At 47.1% G+C, this 23,171-nt stretch overlaps 1 protein-coding gene across 1 annotated transcript in view; it reads left to right on the forward strand.

Moving 5' to 3' along the window:
• fads2 (fatty acid desaturase 2) overlaps window positions 1-23,171 on the forward strand; it is a 65,550-nt gene that overhangs the window by 15,914 nt on the left and 26,465 nt on the right. Inside the window, exon 2 of the mRNA XM_086007767.1 lies at window positions 9,355-9,465. Coding sequence (XP_085863893.1) covers window positions 9,355-9,465 — 111 coding nt within the window. The remainder of the gene's footprint in view (window positions 1-9,354; window positions 9,466-23,171) is intronic.

Raw genomic sequence — 23,171 nt, forward strand, 5'->3', positions numbered from 1 at the left:
CAATAGGGACTAGGGCAGCAAAGATAGTGGTGAGGGTGTGGTTGAGCAGATCGGTAGCTGCAGAAATGTTGTGGTAAATGGAGGGCCAAAGGTTGGACAGTTGGGATTTCATAAGTGCAGTTGTAAGAGAATTGGGAGAGAGTTTTTTACAGGGGCGGACACAGAAGGAAGTAGGGTTGGAGGGGGTGGAAGGGGGATGTGGATGGAGAGCGATACGAGGAAGTGGTCAGAGATAGCCTTATCTGCGATTGACACGATCGGAGTTGCGAGGCCACGAAAGATGGCAAGGTCAAGGGGGTGGCCACGAATATGGGTTGGGGAGTTTACGTGGAGGGAGAGATTAGGGGAGGATAGGAGACTAGTGAACTCAGAGGTGAGAGAGCATGATGAATTGAGATGGAGGTTGAAATCACCGAGGTTAAGAAGTCGTTCGTTGCAGAGGCTGAAGGAGGAAAGCATTGAAGATATCTCAGTACCTGTAATAACATTTTTATGGTACTTTGGGTGGGTGGTAGAGAGCAAGAATTTTAAATGAGAGGTGGGAAGGGTGGAATAAGGTGTGATGCTCAAAGGAGGAGAAAGTGCCGGAAGAGTAGGGGGACAGACTAAGGTGTGATTTGGTGATGAGAGCCACACCGCCACCACGACAGTCTAAGTGGGGCAAGTGGTGGAAAGTATAGCCAGGGGAGGCTTCATTTAAGGGTAAGGTGTCATCACCCCTCAACCAAGTTTCCGTCAGGGTCATGATGTCGATGCAATCATCCACGATAAGCTCATAGATGGCAAGGGCCTTGTGCGCAAGTGAACAGACATTCTGGATGGAGATGCGGAGAGGGTCGGTGATGGCTGACCCACTGCCAGTGTCCACAGGGTCAGTGCTGGGGGTCGGGGTGGGCGGGGGAGGTGAGTTGGACGGGGAGGAGATTGGCAAGATTTGCCCCCAGTGGGCGCGCTGGGTGGGAAGGTCGGCGAGAGAGTAGGATGGGAGAGTTGGGGTTGCTGCACGTAAGGAGGCAGCGATGAGTGCCTCGATGGGCCCTTGGTAGGATGCCAAGAGAGGCACAGAGGGAAGTTGTTGGCTTATCGAATAGGGAGTCAAGCCTGGGATGGCGGCAGGAGAGTAGGAAGGTCGCAGAGTAATGAAGGATTGGGGTAGGGATTTGGGAGGGCAGAGTATCCGAAAGAGGAGAGATGAAATGAGGCATGATGACAGGAGAGAGCGGTCAGGGTAGGATAGCGAGAAAAGGAAAAAGTGGTGAAGTATTGAATGGCTCAGGTTCGGAGCGGCAGCCAAAGTGTGCACGCAAATGGACACAGGAAAAGCTCAGGTTACATAGGCTTGATTAAATGTAGTAATTAATGGGATACATATTTCTGGTAACAGGGAATAGGTTGGAGACAATAGTAGGGAGACCAGGGTCAAACCGCTGTCCAAAGCAGGCGAGTGAAATCCAGAGGCTATTTGAAGAGGAGAGATTTTGACGATGGAGGTTGTTGCCGTAGGAATGAGTGCAGAAAGATGATGGCGAAATTGACACAAGTTGGAGGTCGCCGTAGATCAAAGTGACGGAGAAAAAGTAAAACCACATTCTAGCGACCAGCAAAGCTGGAAATTGGTAGAACGAGTCACAGCAAGTGAAACAGCAGCTGCTAGCTAGAGGCCGGCAGAGCTGAGAAACCAGTACAATCAGTTCAGCAGAGACACAGCCGCAGTTTAAAAGTTTAAAAAATCTTTTAGCAGCAGAGATAGAGACACAGCAGGTAAGTCTTAGTGTAGTCCAGTGTAGCAATGTAGTGGTGTAATCCAGTGTAGTTCAAAGCAGAAATGTAGTCTAGATGCCCAGAGAAGTCCAGGAACTTGGAAACCAATTTGAGAAAAGAATTCAGCAGCATAAGACTTGAAGTGACTGAAAAGCAGAGCAGAGTCACAGCCGCTGAGTCAAACGATGTAGTCAGTAGAGCAGCGTAGTCCTGTTGGTAGAGGAATCCAGTGATGGAAGTCAAGTTTCAGCAGAATTCCGGCAGCTGAAAGAACTCAGTGAGAACAAAGACACGTAGGGTCGGGGGATGGGCAGTGGACTCTGCAGGGGGAGCTTTAAAACTTGTATTTTGAACTTGTAGTTTGGGTTGAAATACCTTCACTATCAGAGCCAGAGCATCGTAAGTATTGGAGGAAGAAAGGGCAAAGGATGGCAATGGATGACCAAGGATACAGTTGAAGAGAAGAGCAGTTCAGTAAGGAGCTGCCAGCCCAGGAGCCATCTTGGGGGAAAAAAACTGCACACAGCTAGACTTTAGCAGCAACATTTTTTTAATTTATTCATGGGGTGTGGGTGTTGCTGACAAGGCCAGCATTTATTGCCCATCCCTAATTGCCTTTGAGAAGGTGGTGGTGAGCTTCTTCACCACATAGACTTCAGCAGTTGAAGATACTCCCACAGTGCTGTTAGGTAGGGAGTTCCAGGATTTTGGCCCAGTGACGATCAAGGAAGGGCAATATATATCCAAGTCAGGATGATGTGCGACTTGGAGGTGGCGGTGTTCTCCTGCACCTTTTGCCCATGTGCTTCTAGGTGGTAGAGGTCGCGGATCAGGGAGGTGCTGTTGAAGAAGCCTTGGCGAGTTGCTGCAATGCCTCTTGTAGATGGTATACACTGCAGCCACGGTACGCCGGTGGTAGAGGGAGTGAATCTTTAAGGTGGTGGATGGGGTGCCGATCAAGCGGGCTGCTTTGTCCTGAATGGTGTCGTGCTTCTTGAGTGCTGTTGGAGCTGCACTCATCCAGGCAAATGGAGAGTATTCCATCACTCCTGACCTGTGCCTTCTAGGTGGTCGAAAGATTATGGGAGTCAGGTGAGTCACTCGCTGCAGAATACTCAACCTATGACCTGCTCTTGTAGCCAGAGTATTTACCTGGTCCAGTTAAGTTTCTGGTCAATGGTGACCCCCCAGGATGTTGATGGTGGGGGAATCAACAATGGTAATGCCATTGAATATCATGGGGACGTGGTTAGACTTTCTCTCTTGTGGAGATGGTCATTGCCTGGCACTTGTGTGGCGCGATTGTTACTTGCCACTTAACAGCCCAAGCCTGGATGTTGTCCAGGTCTTGCTGCATGTGGGCGCGGACTGCTTTATTATTTGAGGACTTATGAATGGAAGTGAACACTGCAAACATCCCCACTTCTGATCCTATAATGGAGGGTAGGTCATTGAAGCAGCTGAAGATGGTTGGACCTAGGACCCTGCGCATTATATGGTATAATGCACTTGTTCTTTATAAAACAACAACCATGAGCAGCACCATGAGAAATCTGCCAGTATAAAAGATTTGAGATGTGTCCAAAGCACTTCAGTCGTCTTTGTTCTCTAGTGGTATGTTAATTTTTTTATCTTATCTTCTAATCAAGGTATACAAAAATTAGCAAGCATTCACCTTTAATGATCTCTGGACATGTAGAACAGGAATTAGCCTCTAGTTGTGCTTTTTACAGCGACTAGACCATGTGGTTTTAAAAGAACAAACCGGGTTAAATACAGCTGTACAATAGCAGCAGAATAATACCTTGTGGGCCAGATGGTGTAATTCTCCTTTGTTCTAAAACACCATGGGCTGGATTTTGTCAGCCCCGAGGAGGCGGGACTGCCGGTAAAGTTGCAGAATTCCCACCTTCATGCCCTTTTGCCAGGAGGCGGTAAGCCTTCCTGCCCCGGGTCCCATCTCCTCGAGGTGGGAAAGGGATTAAAGCCTATTAACTGCCTGTTAACAGGTAGTTAACAGGCAGAAAATAGGATTATCCCCATTTTTCCTTCCGAAGTGCAGGCTTCCCGACCTCAGGGAACCCCGCCAGGGTGTAGGAGACGAGTAGGAGGTCTGCGGGGGTCGGAAGGGTCTGAAAGTGCGGGGTCTGAAAGTGCGATGTAGAGGTGAGTGATGGGTGCAAGTGTGGAGTGGTAAGTGTGTAAGGTGAGTGTAAAGTGTTAGAAAATGTTCACTTACCTTTGTTTCTGCCTACAGCCTTCAGCCATTGTGGAGCCGGAGTCCCGACATCTCCATTGTAGATTTCACAGACTGGCTGTTGGATCCTCCGAATCAACAGCCAGGTAATTTCTGCAAAGTTGAAAGGTTTGATGAATCCTGAACACAAGTGCGCATCAAACTACATAGAATGTCAATGTTTGACAGCTTCACAGAGCTGTCAAACGACATTTCTTCTTTCAAAAGTTCTTGACAGATGGCACGTCATACGTTGACATGCTCTGTCACTGACTTCCCCCTAATTGGTCTGCTGAGCCTGCAGGTCAATCGGGAAAATCCCGCTGGTTGGCCAGAAGCTGATGGAGGCAGGATTGAAAGCCAGCAAGCAGCAGTCCTGCCTCCAAAAGCTTCCCATTGAGAAAATCCAGCCCCATATCTTCCAACTTACTGTGAACAACGTCACTGGAGATCTGCTAGTGTGTATATATAAAGGTTATTTGAGTTTGTCACAATTCAAATTGTTACACTTTGTTACAGATGCAAAACAACTAGTTTTTGTGATTTTTTTTTTTGGATGGAAGGGGTAGGGGAGGCAAGGAGCCAGGGATTTACAACTACCTATCAATCTGTACAGAAACAAAACCACTTCACCTGGGGATGTTCTTAAGAGAAATGAGTCTGTAATTTAACTCGGGATGCCCCTATTTACAGCATGTTGTGGGCTTAGCAATCAAATAATATGTGTTTATGTGTTATAATAATACTCCTGTTCTTCTAAAGCATAAAATCCTCTGACTCACTATGTCACAGGGTATCCGCTGGTATTCCGAGGTAAATCCAGGCTTTCCCCATGGATCAGCTGGTTAAGGCAGAAAGCAGTCGAGTCGTACAGCTGAGGAAGGCCCCAGGTTTGTTCATCGTCTGTACTGAGTTAGCTAATCTCAGTCAAGGCAATATCAGGGAAACTGCACTTGGCCTCCGAGGGGAAAATCAATCAGGATTCCTGCTTCTAATCATTACCCAATGATCCCCACTGGAAGTCCATGTGTGGATGTCTTGTGAGGCCATGATCAGCCTGAACTATGATCATTGAGTTGGAGAGTCTGGCTATTGCCCCACATACTGAGGGCATCCAAACCAAGAACTTGGACTGGAGTCTCTGCTGGTCCATCAGGCACTCGGCCTGGACCCTCTAGTTCCATATTGCAGAACATAAAACTTGGAGAGAATGGATGAGAAATATTTTAAATATCCCATAAAAATTATTTGGGAACAAAAGAGTGAGCTGATCTAAGCGTAAAGAGTGGAACTGCCTAATTCACTGTGGGGAACGAGTGAGACAAATAGAGAATTTTAAAATTCAGGTGCCACAGTGCAAGATGTACATTCCAGCCGCTTGGCTGCTGGCTGTAGGTCACTGGGTTACAGCAACAAGAGGCTGATTGTATTTGACATGGGAATAAAGGATGATGCCGGGACCATGTGATTAGCTGGTGGGAGGACTGCTATTCAGACGGAGCATTCCAAGTTCATGAAGGAGGGGAAACTGGTGTGAAATTTCAGTCAGTTCCTCTCTCTTCCCTTCACGGTTGTTTGTTTATTAAAGGGTAACGGCCCATGGTAGAGGATACCACAAATGTTGGAAAGAGGAGAGTAGACTAGGCAACTGAAGAAGCGTGATCTGTAGAGAGAGAAACAGAGTTAACGTTTTGAAGTCATTGTCTCTGTATCTCTCTCCTCCATGCTGCCTGACCTGCTGAGTGTTTCCAGCATTTTCTGTTGTTATTTCAGATTTCCAGCATCCGCAGTATTTTGCTTTTGAAGAAGCGTCATGCCAGGCTTGGATTGTAAAAGCCCGTGGATCATAGGGGAAAGGAAAACTGAGGAGGCGAGGAGTTAGTTAGCCTGAAACAAAAACAGAAACTGCTGAAAACACTCGGGTCAGTCGGCATCTGTGGAGAGAACAGATGAGTTAACATTTCAGGTGTAGCATCTTTGTCAGAACTCAATCTGAAGTTAAGCAGAACACCTCACTACCGCACAGGGTGATTGGTTCTCACACCAGCCATGTATGTGGTGACTATGAATGAAGCTGTCAGTTCACGCCAGAATCTGGTCAGTTTAATCTTGTAAACTTCTGTCAACGACAAACTAGATTGAGGATCAGGCTGACAAAATACTCAGGATCTCACAATATGGTATCATATTGCTATGCTGTGCACAGTTAATAGACCTGAGCAATTGTCATATTTGGGATGTCATGGTACGATGGTGTATCTCGAATTAGCCAATGTAAAGGAGTTGAACATTCATCTAGCTGCTGCTGCACTTTAACCTTTGTACAGGTTCCAAAGAAAAACCACGAATGCTGGAAATCTGAAATATAAAAAAAATAGGCCGGCATTTAGTCGAAGCGGCTCCCGCTCTGTTGCCGCAACTTTGTGGCATGTAATCGGGATTTCCGTCGCACTGCTGGTGAAGTTACAGCCGGGGAACGGGAGAAACTCCAAGGAAATTCCCGGCCTTGGAAAATGCTGGAAATACGAAAAATGGACGAATATTTCACGTGGATCCTTCATTCAGCCCAGCGGATGGGGAAGAAGGTCTGTTTCTAATAGGAAACTGGGCTGTGTAGTTCGATAATAACGCCTGTAGAAACTGAGACCAAATGCAGCCCAAAAAGAATGACGTTTCCTCTCTCTGGCAGACTGGGAGGTGCAGTGGGTGAGCACACTGGTCATTTGCCTCTGGGACCTGGGTTAAAATCCAGTCCACAGAAAGAGGACGAAGGATCAGTACAGGGGGCTAGACTGCGGGATAAAGTCACCCCTCTCTGATGCTCATTAGCTAAAGTGAAATTGGGAAGTCTCACTCTATTTATTGACCTGTCAGCATTAATTGAACGCCATCACACAGGCAGTAGATGGGGTGAGAAATGGAGCACCAGTCCATTAATGGGTGCTGTTATGGGTTTAAGACGGAGGGCTGCTTTTAACTCTGAGCTAGTTTTACACAAGGAGATAATACGGCAGGAGGAGGCTCGTGTGGAGCATAAACCTCGGCGTTGGCCTGTTGGGCTGAATGGCCTGTTTCTGTGTTGTAAAGTTCCATATAACATAATTAATTTCCCTTTCGACGGTAATTGGCACATTTCACCACAATAGAACTCGTTCGTTGACCAGCGTGCTAAGTCGGCTTTTTATAAAATTAGTCCCGACCCCCACCTGTCAACCATCTGGAGTCAGTTGCTGTTTACATGCTGTTTAACTGCACTGAAAGATTGCAACAGAGCACCAGCCCTCACTGTTTCCCAGCCCTCACTGTTTCCCAGCCCTCACTGTTTCCCAGCCTTCACTGTTTCCCAGCCCTCACTGTTTCCCAGCCTTCACTGTTTCCTAGCCTTCACTGTTTCCCAGCCCTCACTGTTTCCCAGCCCTCACTGTTTCCTAGCCATGCCAACTCATTGGCTGCTTTAGGTTGCATTTTATTTTACAGTAAAATGCCGCTCTTGGTTTCATATTACCTCAGGATTCTTGGACTTTAACAGCTGGAGGAGTGGAGCAGGTTCCTATCAGCTGCTACTCCACTGTACGATAAATTAACAGAACTGGGAATTGTGTGCTCATCTCATCTCGGCTCATGGGGAATGCCGGACTGAAATCCCTCAAAATTAACCACCAGATTTAGTCAACCACTTTTGACCATTACTGCTGCTGACCCAGTGAGAGCAGTTCTACTGTCCTAGACAGCCTTCTCATATTTAAACCACTTTCTTTGCCATTGCTACACCCTAGGTATCTCTGCAAAAATGGCTGCTGAAGAATTTGAAGTGTACAGGAAAGGGAAAGGATGGGATGACGGCCTGAGGACTGACCATGGGAATCGCAACAACAACTTGCACTTTTATATAAAATCTTTTAAACGCCCCAGATGCTTCCTGGCAGTCAAGCCTGGGGAACAACAGACGCTGAGCAGGAGTTGGGAGAAAAGTTAGGGGAAATGGCCAAAGGCATAGCCAAAGAGGAGGCTTTTGAGGGAAAGAAGTCTTAGGCAGTCCCTCGGAACCAAGGATGACTTGCTTCCACACTAAAAATGAGTTCGCAGGTGACTGCTGAGTCCAATGCGGGACCTACAGTCTCTGTCACAGGTGGGGCAGACAGTGGTTGAAGAGGCGGGTGAGTGGGGTGCTTGGGTTGACGTGCGCTCCTTCCGCTGTTTGCGCTTGGCTTCGGCTTGCTCCCGGCGAAGAGACTCGAGATGTTCGGCGCCTTCCCGGATGCTTCTCCTCCAATTTGCGCTGTCTTGGGCCAGGGATTCCCAAGTGTCGGTGGGGATGTTGCACTTTTCAAGGAGGCTTTGAGGGTGTCCTTGAAGCGTTTCCTCTGCCCACCTGGGGCTCTCTTGCCATGTCGGAGCTCCAAGTAGAGCGCTTGTTTTGGGAGTCTTGTATCAGGCATGCAGACGATGTGGCCCGTCCATCGGAGCTGATTGAGCGTGGTCAAAGCTTCAATGCTGGGGATGTTGGCCTGAGCAAGAAAACTGACGTCGGTGTGCCTATTCTGCCAATGGATTTGCAGGATATTGCGGTGGCAGCGTTGGTGGTACCTCTCCAGTGCTTTGAGGTGCCTGCTGTACATGGTCCATGTCTCTGCGCACAGCAAGCTCCCACAAACTGCAATGTGATAATGACCAAATAAACTGTTTTTGTTATGTTAATTGAGGGATAAATATTGGCCAGGACAAGGGGAGAACTCCCATGCTCTAATTCGAAATAGTGCCGTGGGATCTTTTACGTCCACCTGAGAGAGCAGATGAGACCTCATTTAACATCTCATCCGAAAGGCAGCACCTCCGACATTGCAGCACTCCCTCAGCACTACACTGGAGTGTCAGCCTAGATTTATGTGCTCAAGTCGCTGGAGTTTGGACTTGAACCCACAACCTTCTGCCCCAGAAGCGAGTGTGCTACCCACTGAGCCACAGCTGACACTGGATTATGTGTGAAATGAGTGTGGACAGTTTCATCAGTTTCCAGTGCTCAAAACGGCTCTTTATTTTGGCACTAGCTGGCACAAGTTTGGCATTTTCAGAGTACCATCATGGAGACCTAGAAGTGCCATGCTGTTGTGCTCTGCAGAATTGTAGCTGATGCATATTGTTGGGCAGAGGGAGCTTTACACTGCATCTAACCTGTGCTGTGCCGTACCTGGGGGTATTTGATGATAATACTGGTAATGACTAACAAATTGTTCTGCTCTTCAGCATTTACATCCCTTGCCTTGATGGGACACAATAAATTCACCACATCAAAAGATTTCCACTCTTCTTGCTCTGTAAGCTCATTTGTATCATTGCTTTTGTGATTTTTTTTGCAGGAGGCATTCCAAGCTTTCCACCCAGACCTTATCTATGTCTGTAAATTTATGAAGCCTCTCCTGATTGGCGAGTTGGCTCCGGGAGAGCACAGCCAGGACCGGCAGAAAAAGGTGAGCTGTTGTTTCATTAGATGATATTGGTTGTTTTGACCAAAGTTATCACAATAATTTTCCTGTGACTCTGTAGTGGTAATTTTGAAATATCTATACCAGTGGCACTCTCCTGGTTACTCTCCTGGATACTATCTTTTTCAAATATATTTTTGTGATGTCCCTTTAATGTGTTTCCTCTACCTACTTCCTCCATACCTTGAACAAACTCAGAAAAACATGGACGTATTTTGAAATAAAAACAGAAAATGCTGGAAATACTCAGCAGGTCAGGCAGCATCTGTGGAGAGAGAAACAGAGTTAACGTTTCAGGTCGATGACCCTTCGTCAGAACTGGAAAAAGTTGGAGATGGAAGAGGTTTTTAAGCCAGTGCAGGGGCAGGGAAAGGGGGGGGAGGGGAGGAAAGAACAAAAGGGAGGGTCTGTGATAGGATGGAAGGCAGGAGAGATTAAGAGATGGTGCAAGGCAAAAGGAGATGGTAATAGGACAAGTTAAGAAACAAAAGATGGCTCTAGATGGAAGGCAGGAGAGATTATGAAACATTAATCTCTCCTGCCTTCCATCTAGAGCCATCTGCAGAAGTAGTGTAAAGGATGCCATGTTGCAGATGGTGAGTTTCAGAGGGCAGAAAATGTTGGTTACTGCATTTTTAATACATATAGAGATTCCTTTAGCTTACAAGTTTATAGATCCAACTGTATGTCCAGTGCCACCTCATTAGAACCTCTCTCACCATTGACAGATCACTTCTGTCATCTCACCTGCAGCTGCCATCTATTGCAGCAACATCGGAGCCATTGAAACAATCAGACCTTGGTCCTCCGAATCCTTCCACGATCAGCCCCAATACCAACATCACTAGGCACACCAACAACATCACCAACCTTCTCCACCATCATCTGATGCTGCACTGGACACAGGGCATCAGCCCCTGACAACATTGCTGCTCAGGAGGCCAGCGATGGCATCACCATGGCCAGATTTTCTTCACTTGATGCTGTAAACCCTGGCTGCCACATGATGCGCCAGGTTAACACCATCCTACACCAGCACCGTGAAGCATCCCTTTAATGTCCAGGCCATTCCATGCACACTCATCACTATAGCAGGGGGAGGGGGCGGGGGTTGTCTGAACAATCACTGGAACTCAGTAAGACACTTCTCAAGGTACGCTCAGAAATGTCCAATAAGGGGCTCTTTTTGAAAAATAGATTTCACTGTATGACATCACATTACCAGAAACTTCACATGGACATTGGCTAAACCTCTCAAGTGCCCACCCTTGTGTGTTGTTAGTTGGCATGCTTGCAATAGGATGAAGGTGAGTGTGTGGGGTGGCTAGTGAGATGGGGAAGTGATAAAGTAGATAGAGGGTTGGGTGGAGTTGCGAGGTAAGTTGGTGTGAGTAAGGATGTACAGGAGAAGGGTATGGAAGGCAGAGTGATGGGGATGCGTTGAGTGACACAGCAGGGTGAGTTTAGAGTCATAGGCCTAGAAATTGACTATAGCCCCGTTTGGGGCACCAGCCTCGCCAGGGCGCTAAAAGTATCGCCCTGGAAGCATTCGCGGCCGCCCGCCGGAAATTCAGTTGCAGCGCCCCAAAGGGAAGCGCGGCGCTACTGGAGGCGCCCCGCATCCCTCTTGGGGCGCTGCGACTGAATATCATTGCGCAATGGCGCTGCGGCACGTTGCGCTGAGGTACTGCAGGCCTTCCTCCCCTTCTTAAAGGGGAGGGGCCTTGTTCAGCGCGATCTGGGGCCAGCTGGGCCCCCGAGGATCGCGAGTGCCGGCAAAAGAGCCTGGCACCAAGGAGAAGTGCCGGGCTCTTGGAACGCATAAATTGCGCCTCTACCGCCGCAGGTAGGCCCCCCTGAACCGGTCGCACATAGCGTCTGGCGGTAAATCAGGGGGCGCTTCCAAATATCGCGGCCGGGGCATCAGCGGGGCGCTGCGCACACCGATGACGTCATCGGTAGCGGCGCAGCGCTAACGGCTAGCGCCACCACTAGCGTCCCGCTGAATTTAGCGGGAGGTGTGGCCAGTGGCTTGCGACCCACTTAGTGCCCTCTTACGGCGCTAACGGGTGGCGCAGCCCACTGAATTTCTAGGCCATAGAGTTATACAACACAGAAAGAGGCCGTTCGGCCCATCGTGTCTGCGCTGGCCATCATGCCCTGTCTATTCTAATCCCATTTTCCAGCACTTGGTCCATAGCCTTGTATGCTATGGCGTTTCAAGTGCTCATCTAAATGCTTTTTGAATGTTGTGAGGGTTCCTGCCTCTACCACCCTTTCAGGCAGTGAGTTCCAGATTCCAACCACCCTCTGGGTGAAAATGTTTTTCCTCAAATCCCCTCTAAACCTCCTGCCCCTTATCTTGAAACTATGCCCCCTGGTTATTGACCCCTCTACTAAGGGGGAAAGTTCCTTTCTATCTACCCTATCTATGCCCCTCATAATTTTGTACACCTCAATCAGTTCCCCCCTCAGCAGTGTGTGTGGCTTTGCAGTAACGTTTTGTGATCCACTGAGATCATTGAAAGTTTGGCGCCACTGCAGCCAGGGACTCCTGATGACATTCCTACTTTTGCCCTCCTGTGCAATGTGCAACCAAGCTGCGTTGGTGTCCTGGGGAGGTCTCTTTCGCCCATGAGAAGGGAAAAGAACCTCCCTGCGTGCTGTGACTCCCTCCATAAACATAGGGAGGGAGTTACTGGAGAGCCTGGATGCAAGCGTTCATCTTTGTGTAGTGCTTGTCAGTGTTTGCAGCAGCTCAAACACCATGTGGACGTGGTCCCTTTAAGGAAACCGGCTGATGACATGTCATCAAATGACGTCATCAGGCCCGCTTCCTGCAATTGGCCGGGAAGCCCGCAGGGCAGGCTTAACAAGGCCAATCAAGGGAAAATCACATTTACAAAGCGGCTGCAGCCGGGAGTGGGACGGGAACCAGGAAACCAGCTATCCTGCCCCCTCCATTAAATTCGCGGTCATTGTCTTAAATTTCTACCTCTGCAATTTTAATGCAGCCATTAACCATTTTCTTTTCTTTTACTTTAGTTTATTTTAAATGGGTTAATAACTACATTAAAATAGCCCAGGAATTTAATGTTAATGTGTTTTTCTCTGCACTAGTGTGATGGTTATTTAAATATGATTGTTTCTGCTTGTCCTGTATAATGTTATGCAATGTTTATTGCGTGTTACTTCTATCATCTGACTGTGCCTCTCTGTTCCCCTCTTGTTCTTCTCTTGTGGTTTGCTTCTTTCCTTATGTCTCTTGTGTTCTCGTTCCTTGCCCTGCCTTGATAGTCGAGCATATTTTGCAGGGCACTACAAACCTGGGATCAGCTGACTGTAGAACAGTGGAAAAAGAGAAGCAAAAGGACTCTCCTACCTGCCCCAGATTTCCTTTTCCCAATCATCCAGCTATCTAATGTGTTGAATCTCATTACGATGCTTAGGTATCCCCAAACCAAGGCACTGAGAAACTCGTGTAGGTGGACTTTGTTTGCCTGTTTGATACAGGGTGCACACACTCTCCTATAAGAACACCCCTCACTTATCTAAGTCCAAAGAGCTTATATGCAGGTTGGTATGACCCAAGCCTTCAGCACTCCCAAGTATGTGTGGAATAGTTCTGGAGTTTAACCGGCTAAAACTGTTCAGCTTGCCAGCACAGATAATCTTCTCAATACCATTCAACTAGGACTACCTTATTTACTGGGCATTGACTTTCAGGGTTATCTGGAGCCTTGTGGGAAGAATCCCTGTCCTAGAGACAAGATTAACCCTCCAGGCCCCATTAGTGAGCCAGTTTGGATAGTTAATCATCAACCGTATCCTGGGGTACGGCGGACTTTCTTGGCTTAATTATTATTGAGCCTATCGCAGAGGGTTGACTTGGTTCTAATCAGCTGATCATCTGGTGAGCCATCTCAAGCACCCAAAGAGACCCTGCTCACCTGTCTCCCTTCCCAGGGCAATAGTCAGTAGTTGGTCATCAGCTAACTGACAAGTATGGGTTTGAGCCCTTGCCAGGCTGATAGATACTGATTGACCTTGGGCAGTGCTACATTACCTGATATTGGCATATAAAGTCACTTCAGTTAACTGGGCATGTGGGCTTACCTACAGGAATGATTTTTGTCACTGGACTCAAGAAAACTATCCAGTGCAGCCTAATAACTTGCTCGAACACCCTTCTCTTTCCTGTCCCCCCCATCTATCTATCAATGTCCTCAGTTCTCCTGCTCTTCCCTCCCCTGCCACCCCCTTTGTTGCGCTCTCCCTTTTTTCTTTCTCCCCCTTGCCTCTGGTCTCACTCTCCAACCTCTCTGGTTTCTCTCTTCTTCCCCCTCCTTTCAATCTCCCTCCCTCACATCTCTCCGTCAACCATTCTCCCTGTCTCTGTCTTTTTCCCACTACCTCTCAATTTCTTTCTCTCATCTTTGTCTCCCCCTCCTCCTCCTTGCCCCCTCCTCTTTTCCCTGTATCTCATTAGCTCTTGCCTCAGTCTCTACTCCTCTCTCTACCTGCCCGGTCTCTCTCTCCCTCCCCAATCTCTTCCACACTCCTCTCCCCAGGCCACATCAATCTCTTCCTTTAGCGTCTCCATCCCTCTCTTCCCCCCCCCTCCACTGGTCTCTATCGCTTCCACCGCCCCCCCCCACCCTCCCCTGTATCTCGTCCTCTCTCTCTTTGTACACCCATCTCTTGCTTTCCTCTCTCTCTAACCCATCTCGTTCTCTCTCGCTCCCTCTTTCCCATTCCTCTCTGTACCCCCTTCTCTCTCTGCTTCAATCTTTCCCCACCTCTTTCTTTATACCTCCATTCCTCTCACTGTACCTCCATCTCCCATCACTCTTGCACATCTCTCTCTCTCTACAGCCATCTCTCCCTTTCCTCTCTGTGCCTCCATCTCTTTGCCCATCTCTCTCTCTGCCTCCATCTCTTTCTCCCCGTCACTCTTCCCCATCGCTCTGTACCTCCATCTCTCAATCCCTATCTCACCTATTCCTCTCTCTCTATCTCCATCTCTCTCCTCATGCCTCTTTGTTCACCCTCTCTCTCTCCCTCCATCTCTCTGTCCATTCTCCCATCTCTCTCTCTCTCTCTCTCTCTGCCTCCATCTCTTTCTCCCTTTCTATCTTCCCCCATCTTTCTCCCATTCCTCTCTCTGTGCCCCATCTCCCGGTCATTCTCCACCATCTCTTCTCCCCCCACCCAAGTCCCACCCTCACCAGATCGCACCCGCCTTCTCTGCCGGACTGCTCGAACAACGGCTGGACCTCGTCACACCGCACCTCCGGGAGAAGCTTCCCCGTGAAGAGCTTCACCATCCTCGCCGTGCGGGCAGGTGCTCAGTACCGTCACAAGGCAGCTCGAACTGGGGAAGGGAGAAATGCAGAGTCATGGCCCGTCTCCAACCGCCCCCAATTCACAAAATGGGCCTTCCATTGGCTGCTCCCCGTCACTTCGCATTGTGATTGGTCTTCTCTGCCGTCAATTAACTGCCAGACCTGTGGACAGCTGTCGATCAAAGAATCTTAGCTGATTGGCTGTCAATCAAAGAATCTTACAGCTGATTGGCTGTCTTGTTCCCGCCCTCCTCTTCCTGCGGCGCACAGCCGCTGTTTCCGCCGTTATGTTAACCATTCGCCGCCCACTTCAGCAGCGCCAGGCCGCTCCGCTCTCTATCACCGATTGGGGTTTTTTTGTGGACCCCCTGGAAAGTCTCTGTGTTCTCCCCCCGGGTCTGCGGACCCCAGTTTGAGAACCACTGACCTAGAGGTCCTGGTGATGCCAACTTCAGCCTGGACACAGAGAAGGAGGAAAAGGCATTTTGCTCTTTCTTCAATAGCAGAAAGCCCCAATGCGGGTTAAGCTTGTGGTGTATAAGACGTGTTCAAAGAGCTTTTTTTCAATGGCTCAGAGCTCCTAAAGGTGCAAGAGAGGGGTTTACGTAGATATGAAATGGATTTGCAGCAAAAAGAGGAATGGCAGCAGTGAGGGAAGGAGCCCTCCGGCCTAACGCCAGCCTATGGCGGAGTGACATGGAGAGGAGTCAGTTTCACAGAGGGCACAGCAGCCTTTTTGACAAAGCCCCTAACTTGAGGATAGTTGGGGATGAATAAACCTGGTGCACGGCAATGGACCTGGACATTAGGAACATTGAGGTGGATGGCATGTCACAAGCTGTCCTGTGAGCAGGTTCTTGTACTACACTGAATACAGATCTCTTTCCTATAGCTGATGAGGAAACTCTGAGACTTGGGATGACCTTGAGGCCAGATATGAGAACACTCGCTCATTTATCTAAGTGCCCTGGGTGCCTAGTGCAAATGAATTGCAGAGAGTTAAACGGCTATTCCGCACCTCCCAACTTTTTTGGGTGTCCTCTTTAGGAGAGACGTAAGTAAGAGATTCAACTGCCTCAACCACTCCAAAGTAAATAGACAATGGAAACATTTCAAGTGCAAAGTTTCATTTGTATCACAGGTTTATTCGTCACTAACTGCTTAATCCAGGTGTTTGTATCAGGGAGTTTAGTAAAAGGTAAGCGAGGCGGGGTTCCCCTCCAAGGTGCCCAGTGACATGTTGATGTCGGTCATTGCCCTCCCTCCCTGCAATCAAAATGGCCACTGAGATTCTGTCAGATATATGTGATCCAGTTTGTACTTTTTTGCAGAGAATTTTACTGTTTAGTCATTTGGAGGCCACTTCTAAATAGCACAGGAAAAGCCACAGCCTGGATCTGTGTAGAGCAGCAGTGTTTGTCCCATTGGAACACAAGCCTGATTTTTCCTACTTATTGCCAGAGTCCTCATTGAGCTCCAAGTACCATGATAGGGAATTCCATGAAATCTGCCAATTCTTCAAAGTGAAACCATGTAAGCACAGACCATGTTACTATAGCAATGCCATTTTACAAAGAATTAATTAGATTCAGATTATATTTAATATTCATGTGTCTTGTATTTAGAATATTTCAACACTTTTTGAATCGGTCATTTGTTTGAAGGCCTACTATTTGTCACAGGGTTTGGAGAAAATATTGAGGTAGACATTTTCTCTCTCCCTTCTCCAGTGCCTCTGGCCTTCCCCTCCCTCCCCACCCCTCAGCCTTGTCCAGTAAAGTGGGTAGATGATTTGCTCACGGGTCCTACTTAAGGTATTTTTCTCAATGTCACACACATGCTTGGGAGCCTGTTGCACAGAGTATAGCAGGTACAAAAATATTTCCTAACAACCTGTGTCGCAACACACAGGCACGTCAACACATGCCAACACAATGCTGGGCTGAAAACCAGATTCAAATGTATTTGGATGACCAGACTTTGACCGTGTAGTTTTATTGCACCCACACATTTTTGTGAAATCTCAGTGCACTGTATTGAGGTGTTTTTAGCCTGTGGGAGCGAGGGCAGTAAGCCTAGTCTTCTCTGTTTCAGGTGGGACATCAACACTGCAATAAGAGGCTCGGTAGCATAGAACAGCCTATTAATAAGGATCAAGCAAGAAACAAGGCTCCAGTTACTTGTGATCTAAAGGTTCCACTAATGCACTGTACAGGACTGGTATCTGCTTATCAGTGCTGAATGAAATTGGTAACTGTGCACTCTGGCTGCTACTTCACCTGGAAAGGATTTTGTACAATAACAGACCTAATAGGAATTCAAGCTCCCTCTTTGTGCTGTGATGTACAGTCCGTGCTGGAGTGGATGAGGGCCAACATCTCAGTCATTGTAGTCTTATTAATCTTCAGGGCATTTTTTTTTGTGCACATTGAAGTCAAGAATGTCAGTGCTAGGATTGGGCAGTATTTCCACTTTTGACTTCAAGCCTGTGAAGATCACATGCACATGGGTTAGGTTCAAGTTAATGTTCCCTCTACACTATCCCATCCCAGATCAAGTACTTTGGTTAGATGCAGAGTTAAATTCCCTTGATACCGTCCCATCAAGTATTACCAGGTCAGGTACACTACATGTTAGACGCAGAGGAAAGCTCCCTCTACTCTGTCCCAAAAAACTTGCCTTAACAAGCAACTATATTTCAAACAGGATCCTTACAGGCAGCACAGAGAGGAGACTTAATTTCATCGGCTGGGCTGGTTTTGAACTCTGTCCCTTTTAGCTCTAGGATCTATGTGCCAATCCACTCCTTCACTCTGAACTGCTCGATACTGTGTAAAATTACATACATTTACAGGTTGACTGAGTGGGTCTGTCGTCTACTCATGATGAATATTTTTAATCCAGTTTATTTCTTTCTCTTTAAAAACAAAAGGCAGCACTTACCCAGACAGTGGTTGTAATGTAATGTGATTTGAAGTGCTTCAACCAACAACCTATAGCACTCCTTGTGTATAGTGAGGTCTTGGAGTGCTTTACAGGGTGAAAAGAGAAAAGTAGGGACTGAGCAAGAGAGAACAAAACTGAAAACACTGTCAAAGATAAGGGTTTGAAAGCAGAGCAAGAGGTGGGAAGGTTTAGAGGTGAAATTCCAGAGGGCAGGAGCATAACAGCTGAAGGAGTGGTGCCAACAGTGTAATGGAGTGACCAGGGAATGAGGACTAAACTGATGGTGAGGAGGAGAGGGGAGTTTATGCAGGAATGCATGGCTGGAGGAGATCATTGAAGAAGGATCAGACAAGCCCATGGAGGAATTTGAAAGCTAGGATGAGAATCTTAGTCGTTTCAGTGGAGTTTGATTCTAGTGGACTTAAGAGTGATGGGTGAGGAAAATAAGTCAATGATCCAATAAAGGACATTTAACTGTGGAATTCCTTCCTTTTGTCCTACAATCTACAGGATCTTAAAATCCAAACTTTGTTTCAACTAATCACCACTTCTTGATTAAAGTTGTCTTTTCTGCTACTGTTTGTTGCTGGTATCCTTAAATGATGAGTGCTTCTCAATTTGACAAACAGACACGTGTATACTATTTCATGGCCTGTGCACACTGGATGGTGCTACTGCTGCTGTGATATGTTTAGTCATGGGTCAAAGTTGATATCTGAGGGGAGACAACAATGTTTGTCTCAAGTCTTAATCAAAAGAGTGATGGGGTTGTGTGGTTCCTGAGGTGGAAACAGCAGAGAGATGAAAGAACTGGAACAGAGAGAAGTACTTGAGGAGGATTCAGAATACACTAAAATTAGAGGAAACAAGTGGGGGGGGGTGAGGGGAGGGGTTTGGTGGCACAGTGGGTTAGTCACTCGCCTTCCACCTCTGGGACCTGAGTTTAAATCCAGCCCAGAGCGATGAGGTGAAATTCTCCTCTGCTAATTTGTAATTGTGTGAAATGTGTTTAGCCAGTCTTAATCCAGCTGCTAGTGGACACAAGCCTACGCAATCAGCACTCAGGTGGGCTTAAGCATGGTTGTTGGAGAAAATAGAAAGAAATGCCACACTGGTGCAGTAGGAGGAGCTGTTCTGAGATTGGGACTGAGGCACATCATTGGGCTAAGTTAGAGTGATCTTAAATCTGCATCTAACTGACCTAGACTTGACCTGGGAATACTTGGTGCTGAAACTGAGTGCCTGAAAAGGGATGTGTTTCATTCTCCAGCAGTAACATCCCTTGCCTTGATGGAAAAGAGAAAGCAAGTTCACACCACAGAGATACACCACAAACAGAAAGGGGAGGGAGAGACCCAGAGACCAAAGTTTCTTAGGTTGGAAGTGACAAATATTGAGCAATGTAGCTGGAACCAGACTGGTGTCAGTGTTGTCTGTGAAGTAACACTGGGCACCCCAGCTCCAGAACACCGGGAGCAGCGATACCACAGGCGACAGAGGGAAGAACCACTGACCGAGGACAGCTCAGGCTGCAAGGGGGACCCCTACACAACACTGCCGTTGCCACCCCTGCAAGAAACCAGGACTGTTTTTTCAGCCCGGGGTAGTACAGCAGTTCTTGCATACCGTGGGTATGCAGGAACAGACCCAAGGGCTGGGGAACAGCCTAACGGACTGTTCAATTTGATGGGACTTTGGACTTTATTTATTTTTAATGTGTGTAAAGATTGCATCAATTAACATGCGTAGCATCAAATGCACTACGCAGTAACATCCCTCGCCTTGATGGAAAAGAGAAAGCAAGCTCACGCCACAGAGATACATCACAAACAGAAGGGGGAGGGAGAAACCCAGAGACCAAAGTTTCTTGGGTTGGAAGTGACAAATATTGATCAATGTAGCTGGAGCCAGACTGGTATCAGTGTTGGGTGTGAAGTAACACTGGGTAGATGGTAATTTCACACCATTCCAGTTTCAGGTTCACACTGACTGCTGCAAAGGCAACACTGTCAAGTTTAAAATTGAAACATAGAAACATAGAAGATAGGAGCAGGAGTAGGCCATTCGGCCCCTCGAGCCTGCTCCGCCATTCAATGCGATCATGGCTGATCATCCAAATTCAATACCCTGTTCCTGCCTTCTCTCCATATCCCTTGATCCCCCTAGCCTTAAGAAATATATCCAACTCCTTCTTGAATATATTTAATGAATTGGCCTCTACTGCCTTCTTTGGTAGAGAATTCCACAGGTTCACCACTCTCTGGGTGAAGAAATTCCTCCTCATCTCTGCCCTAAATGGCTTACCCCTTATCCTTAGACTGTGACCCCTGGTTCTGGACTCCCCGACCATCGGGAACATCCTTCCAGCATCTAGTCTGTCTAGTCCTGTTAGAATTTTATAAGTTTCGATGAGATCCCCTCTCATTCTTCTAAACTCCAGTGAGTACAAGCCCAATCGACCCAATCTCTCCTCATACGTCATTCCTGCCATCCCAGGTATCAGCCTGGTGAATCTTCGCTGCACTCCTTCCATGGCAAGGACATCCTTCCTCAGATAAGGCGACCAAAACTGCACACAATACTCCAGATGTGGTCTCACCAAGGCCCTGTACAACTACAGCAAGACATCCTTGTTCCTGTACTCAAACCCTCTCACTACGAAGGCCAACATACCATTTGCCTTCTTAACCGCCTGCTGCACCTGCATGCTTACTTTCAGCGACTGGTGCACAAGGACGCCCAGGTCTCGTTGCACTTCCCCTTCTCCCAATCTATTGCCATTCAGATAATAATCTGCCTTCCTGTTTTTGACACCAAAGTGAGGTTTAAAGAGAACCCTTGTGGTGCGTTGGACCGGCTTTTAAGTTGTTGATGTTTGAGGATAACATTCTGCCATTTTAACTATTTTAACACAAAATGGCCCTGGCAGTCAGAGCCCAGTGAGGAGATCTCTACTATATTAGGTGGTGTCAGACTAAGAGAGAATACAAGAAGGTCTAAGATAGGTTTACAGTGCATGTGTATGAATGTACGAAGTGTGGTAAATAAGGTTGGTGAGCTGCAGGCGCAAATAGACACATGGAAATATGATGTTGTGGCAATAACGGAGACCTGGCTCAAAAAAGGGCAGGATTGGGTACTAAATATTCCTGGATATAAGCTGTTCAGGAAAGATAGGGAAGGAGGTGGGATGGCATTATTGATTAAGGAGAATATTACAGTGCTGGAGAGAGAGGATGTCCTGGAGGGGTCAAGGACAGAATCTATTTGGTTAGAGTTCAGAAACAATAGAGGTGCCACTAGCTGTAATGGCAACTAGGAATGGGCAATAAATGTTGGCCTTGCCAGCGGTGCCCACATCCTATGAACAAATTTTTTTTGTAAAAATTCTATATGCCGCCAGCTAGTGGGAAGGCTACAGAGGAGCAAATTTGCAGGGAAATTACAGAGAGGTGCAAGAATTATAGAGTAGTGATAATGGAGGACTTCAACTATCCTAATATAGACTGGGCTAGTAATAGTGTAAAGAGCAGAGAGGGGGAAGAATTTCTGAAGTGTGTTCAGGAGAACTTTCTTGATCATTACATTTCCGGCCCAACGAAGAAGGAGGCATTGCTGGATCTGGTTCTGGGGAATGAGGTGGGTCCAGTAGAGCAAGTGTCAGATGGGGAACATTTAGGGAACAATGATTACAGTATCATAAGGTTTAGACTAGCTATGGAAAAGGACAGGGAACAATCTAGAGTAAAAATATTTAATTGGAGGAAAGCCAATTTCAGTGGGTTGAGAATGGATCTGGCCTGGGTAAATTGGAATCAAAGATTGGCAGGGAAAACTGTAATCAAACAATAGACTGCCTTTAAAGAGGAAATAGTTCGGGTACAGTCGAGGGACATTCCCACGAGAGGGAAAGGTAGGGCAACCAAAGCAAGAACTCCCTGGATGACAAAAGAGATAGAGAGTAAGATGAAGCAGAAAAAGGGGGCATATGACAGATGTCAGGTTGAGAATACAAGTGAGAACCAGGCTGAATATAGAAAGTTCAGAGGGGAAGTGAAAAAGGAAATAAGAGGGGCAAAGAGAGAGTATGAGAATAGAATGGCAGCTAACATAAAAGGAAATCCAAAAGTCTTCTATAGGTATATAAATAGTAAACAGGTAGTAAGAGGAGGGGTGGGGCCGATTAGGGACCTAAATGGAGACCTGCGCATGGAGGCAGAGGGCATGGCTGAGGTACTAAATGATCAATTTACATCTGTCTTTACCAAGGAAGAAGATGCTACCAAAGTCATAGTGAAAGAGGAGGTAGTTGAGATACCGGATGGGATAAAAATTGATGATGAGGAGGTACTAGAAAGGCTGACTGTACTTAAAGTAGATAAGTCACGAGGACTGGATGGGATGAATCCTAGGATGCTGAGGGAAGTAAAAGTGGAAATTGCGGAGGTACTGGCCATAATCTTTCAATCCTCCTTGGATACGGGGCTGGTGTCAGAGGACTGGAGAATTGCAAATGTTACACCCTTGTTCAAAAAAGGGTGTAAGGATAAACCCAGCAACTACAGGCCAGTCAGTTTAACCTTGGTAGTGGGGAGCTTTTAGAAACGATAATCCGGGACAAAATTATCAGTCACTTGGATAAGTATGGAATAATTAAGGAAAGCCAGCATGGATTTGTTAAAGGCAAATCGTGTTTAACTAAATTGATTGAGTTTTTTGATGAGGACAGTGCGGTTGACGTGGTGTACATGGACTTCCAAAAGGCATTTGATAAAGTGCCACATAATAGGCTTGCCAGCAAAGTTGAATCCCATGGAATAAAAGGGACAGTGGCAGCATGGATACAAAATTGGCTAAGTGACAGGAAACAGAGTAGTGGTGAACGGTTGTTTTTCGGACTGGAGGAAGATATACAGTGGAGTTCCCCAGGGATCGGTTCTAGGACCACTGCTTTTCTTGATATATATTAATGACTTGGACTTTGGTGTACAGGGCACAATTTCAAAGTTTGCAGATGACACAAAATTTGGAAGTATAGTGAACAGTGAGGAGGATAGTGATAGGCTGGTGGAATGGGCGGACATGTGGCGGATGAAATTTAATGCAGAAAAGTGCAAAGTGATACATTTTGGTAGGAAGAACGAGGAGGCAATATAAGCTAAAGGGTGCAATCCTAAAGGGGGTGCAGGAACAGAGAAACCTGGGGGTACATATGCACAAATTGTTCAAGGTTGAGAAAGCGGTTAAGAAAGCATACGGGATCCTGGGCTTCATAAGTAGAGGCATAAAGTACAAAAGCAAAGAAGTTATGATGAACCTTTATAAAACACTGGTTCGGCCTCAACTGGAGTATTGTGTCCAATTCTGGGCACTGCAATCATGGAAGGATGTGAAGGCCTT

This window comes from Somniosus microcephalus, chromosome 15 (genome assembly GCF_052327205.1).
Source record: "Somniosus microcephalus isolate GS21.2 chromosome 15, FLI_Smic_1.0, whole genome shotgun sequence".
Lineage (NCBI taxonomy): Eukaryota > Metazoa > Chordata > Chondrichthyes > Squaliformes > Somniosidae > Somniosus > Somniosus microcephalus.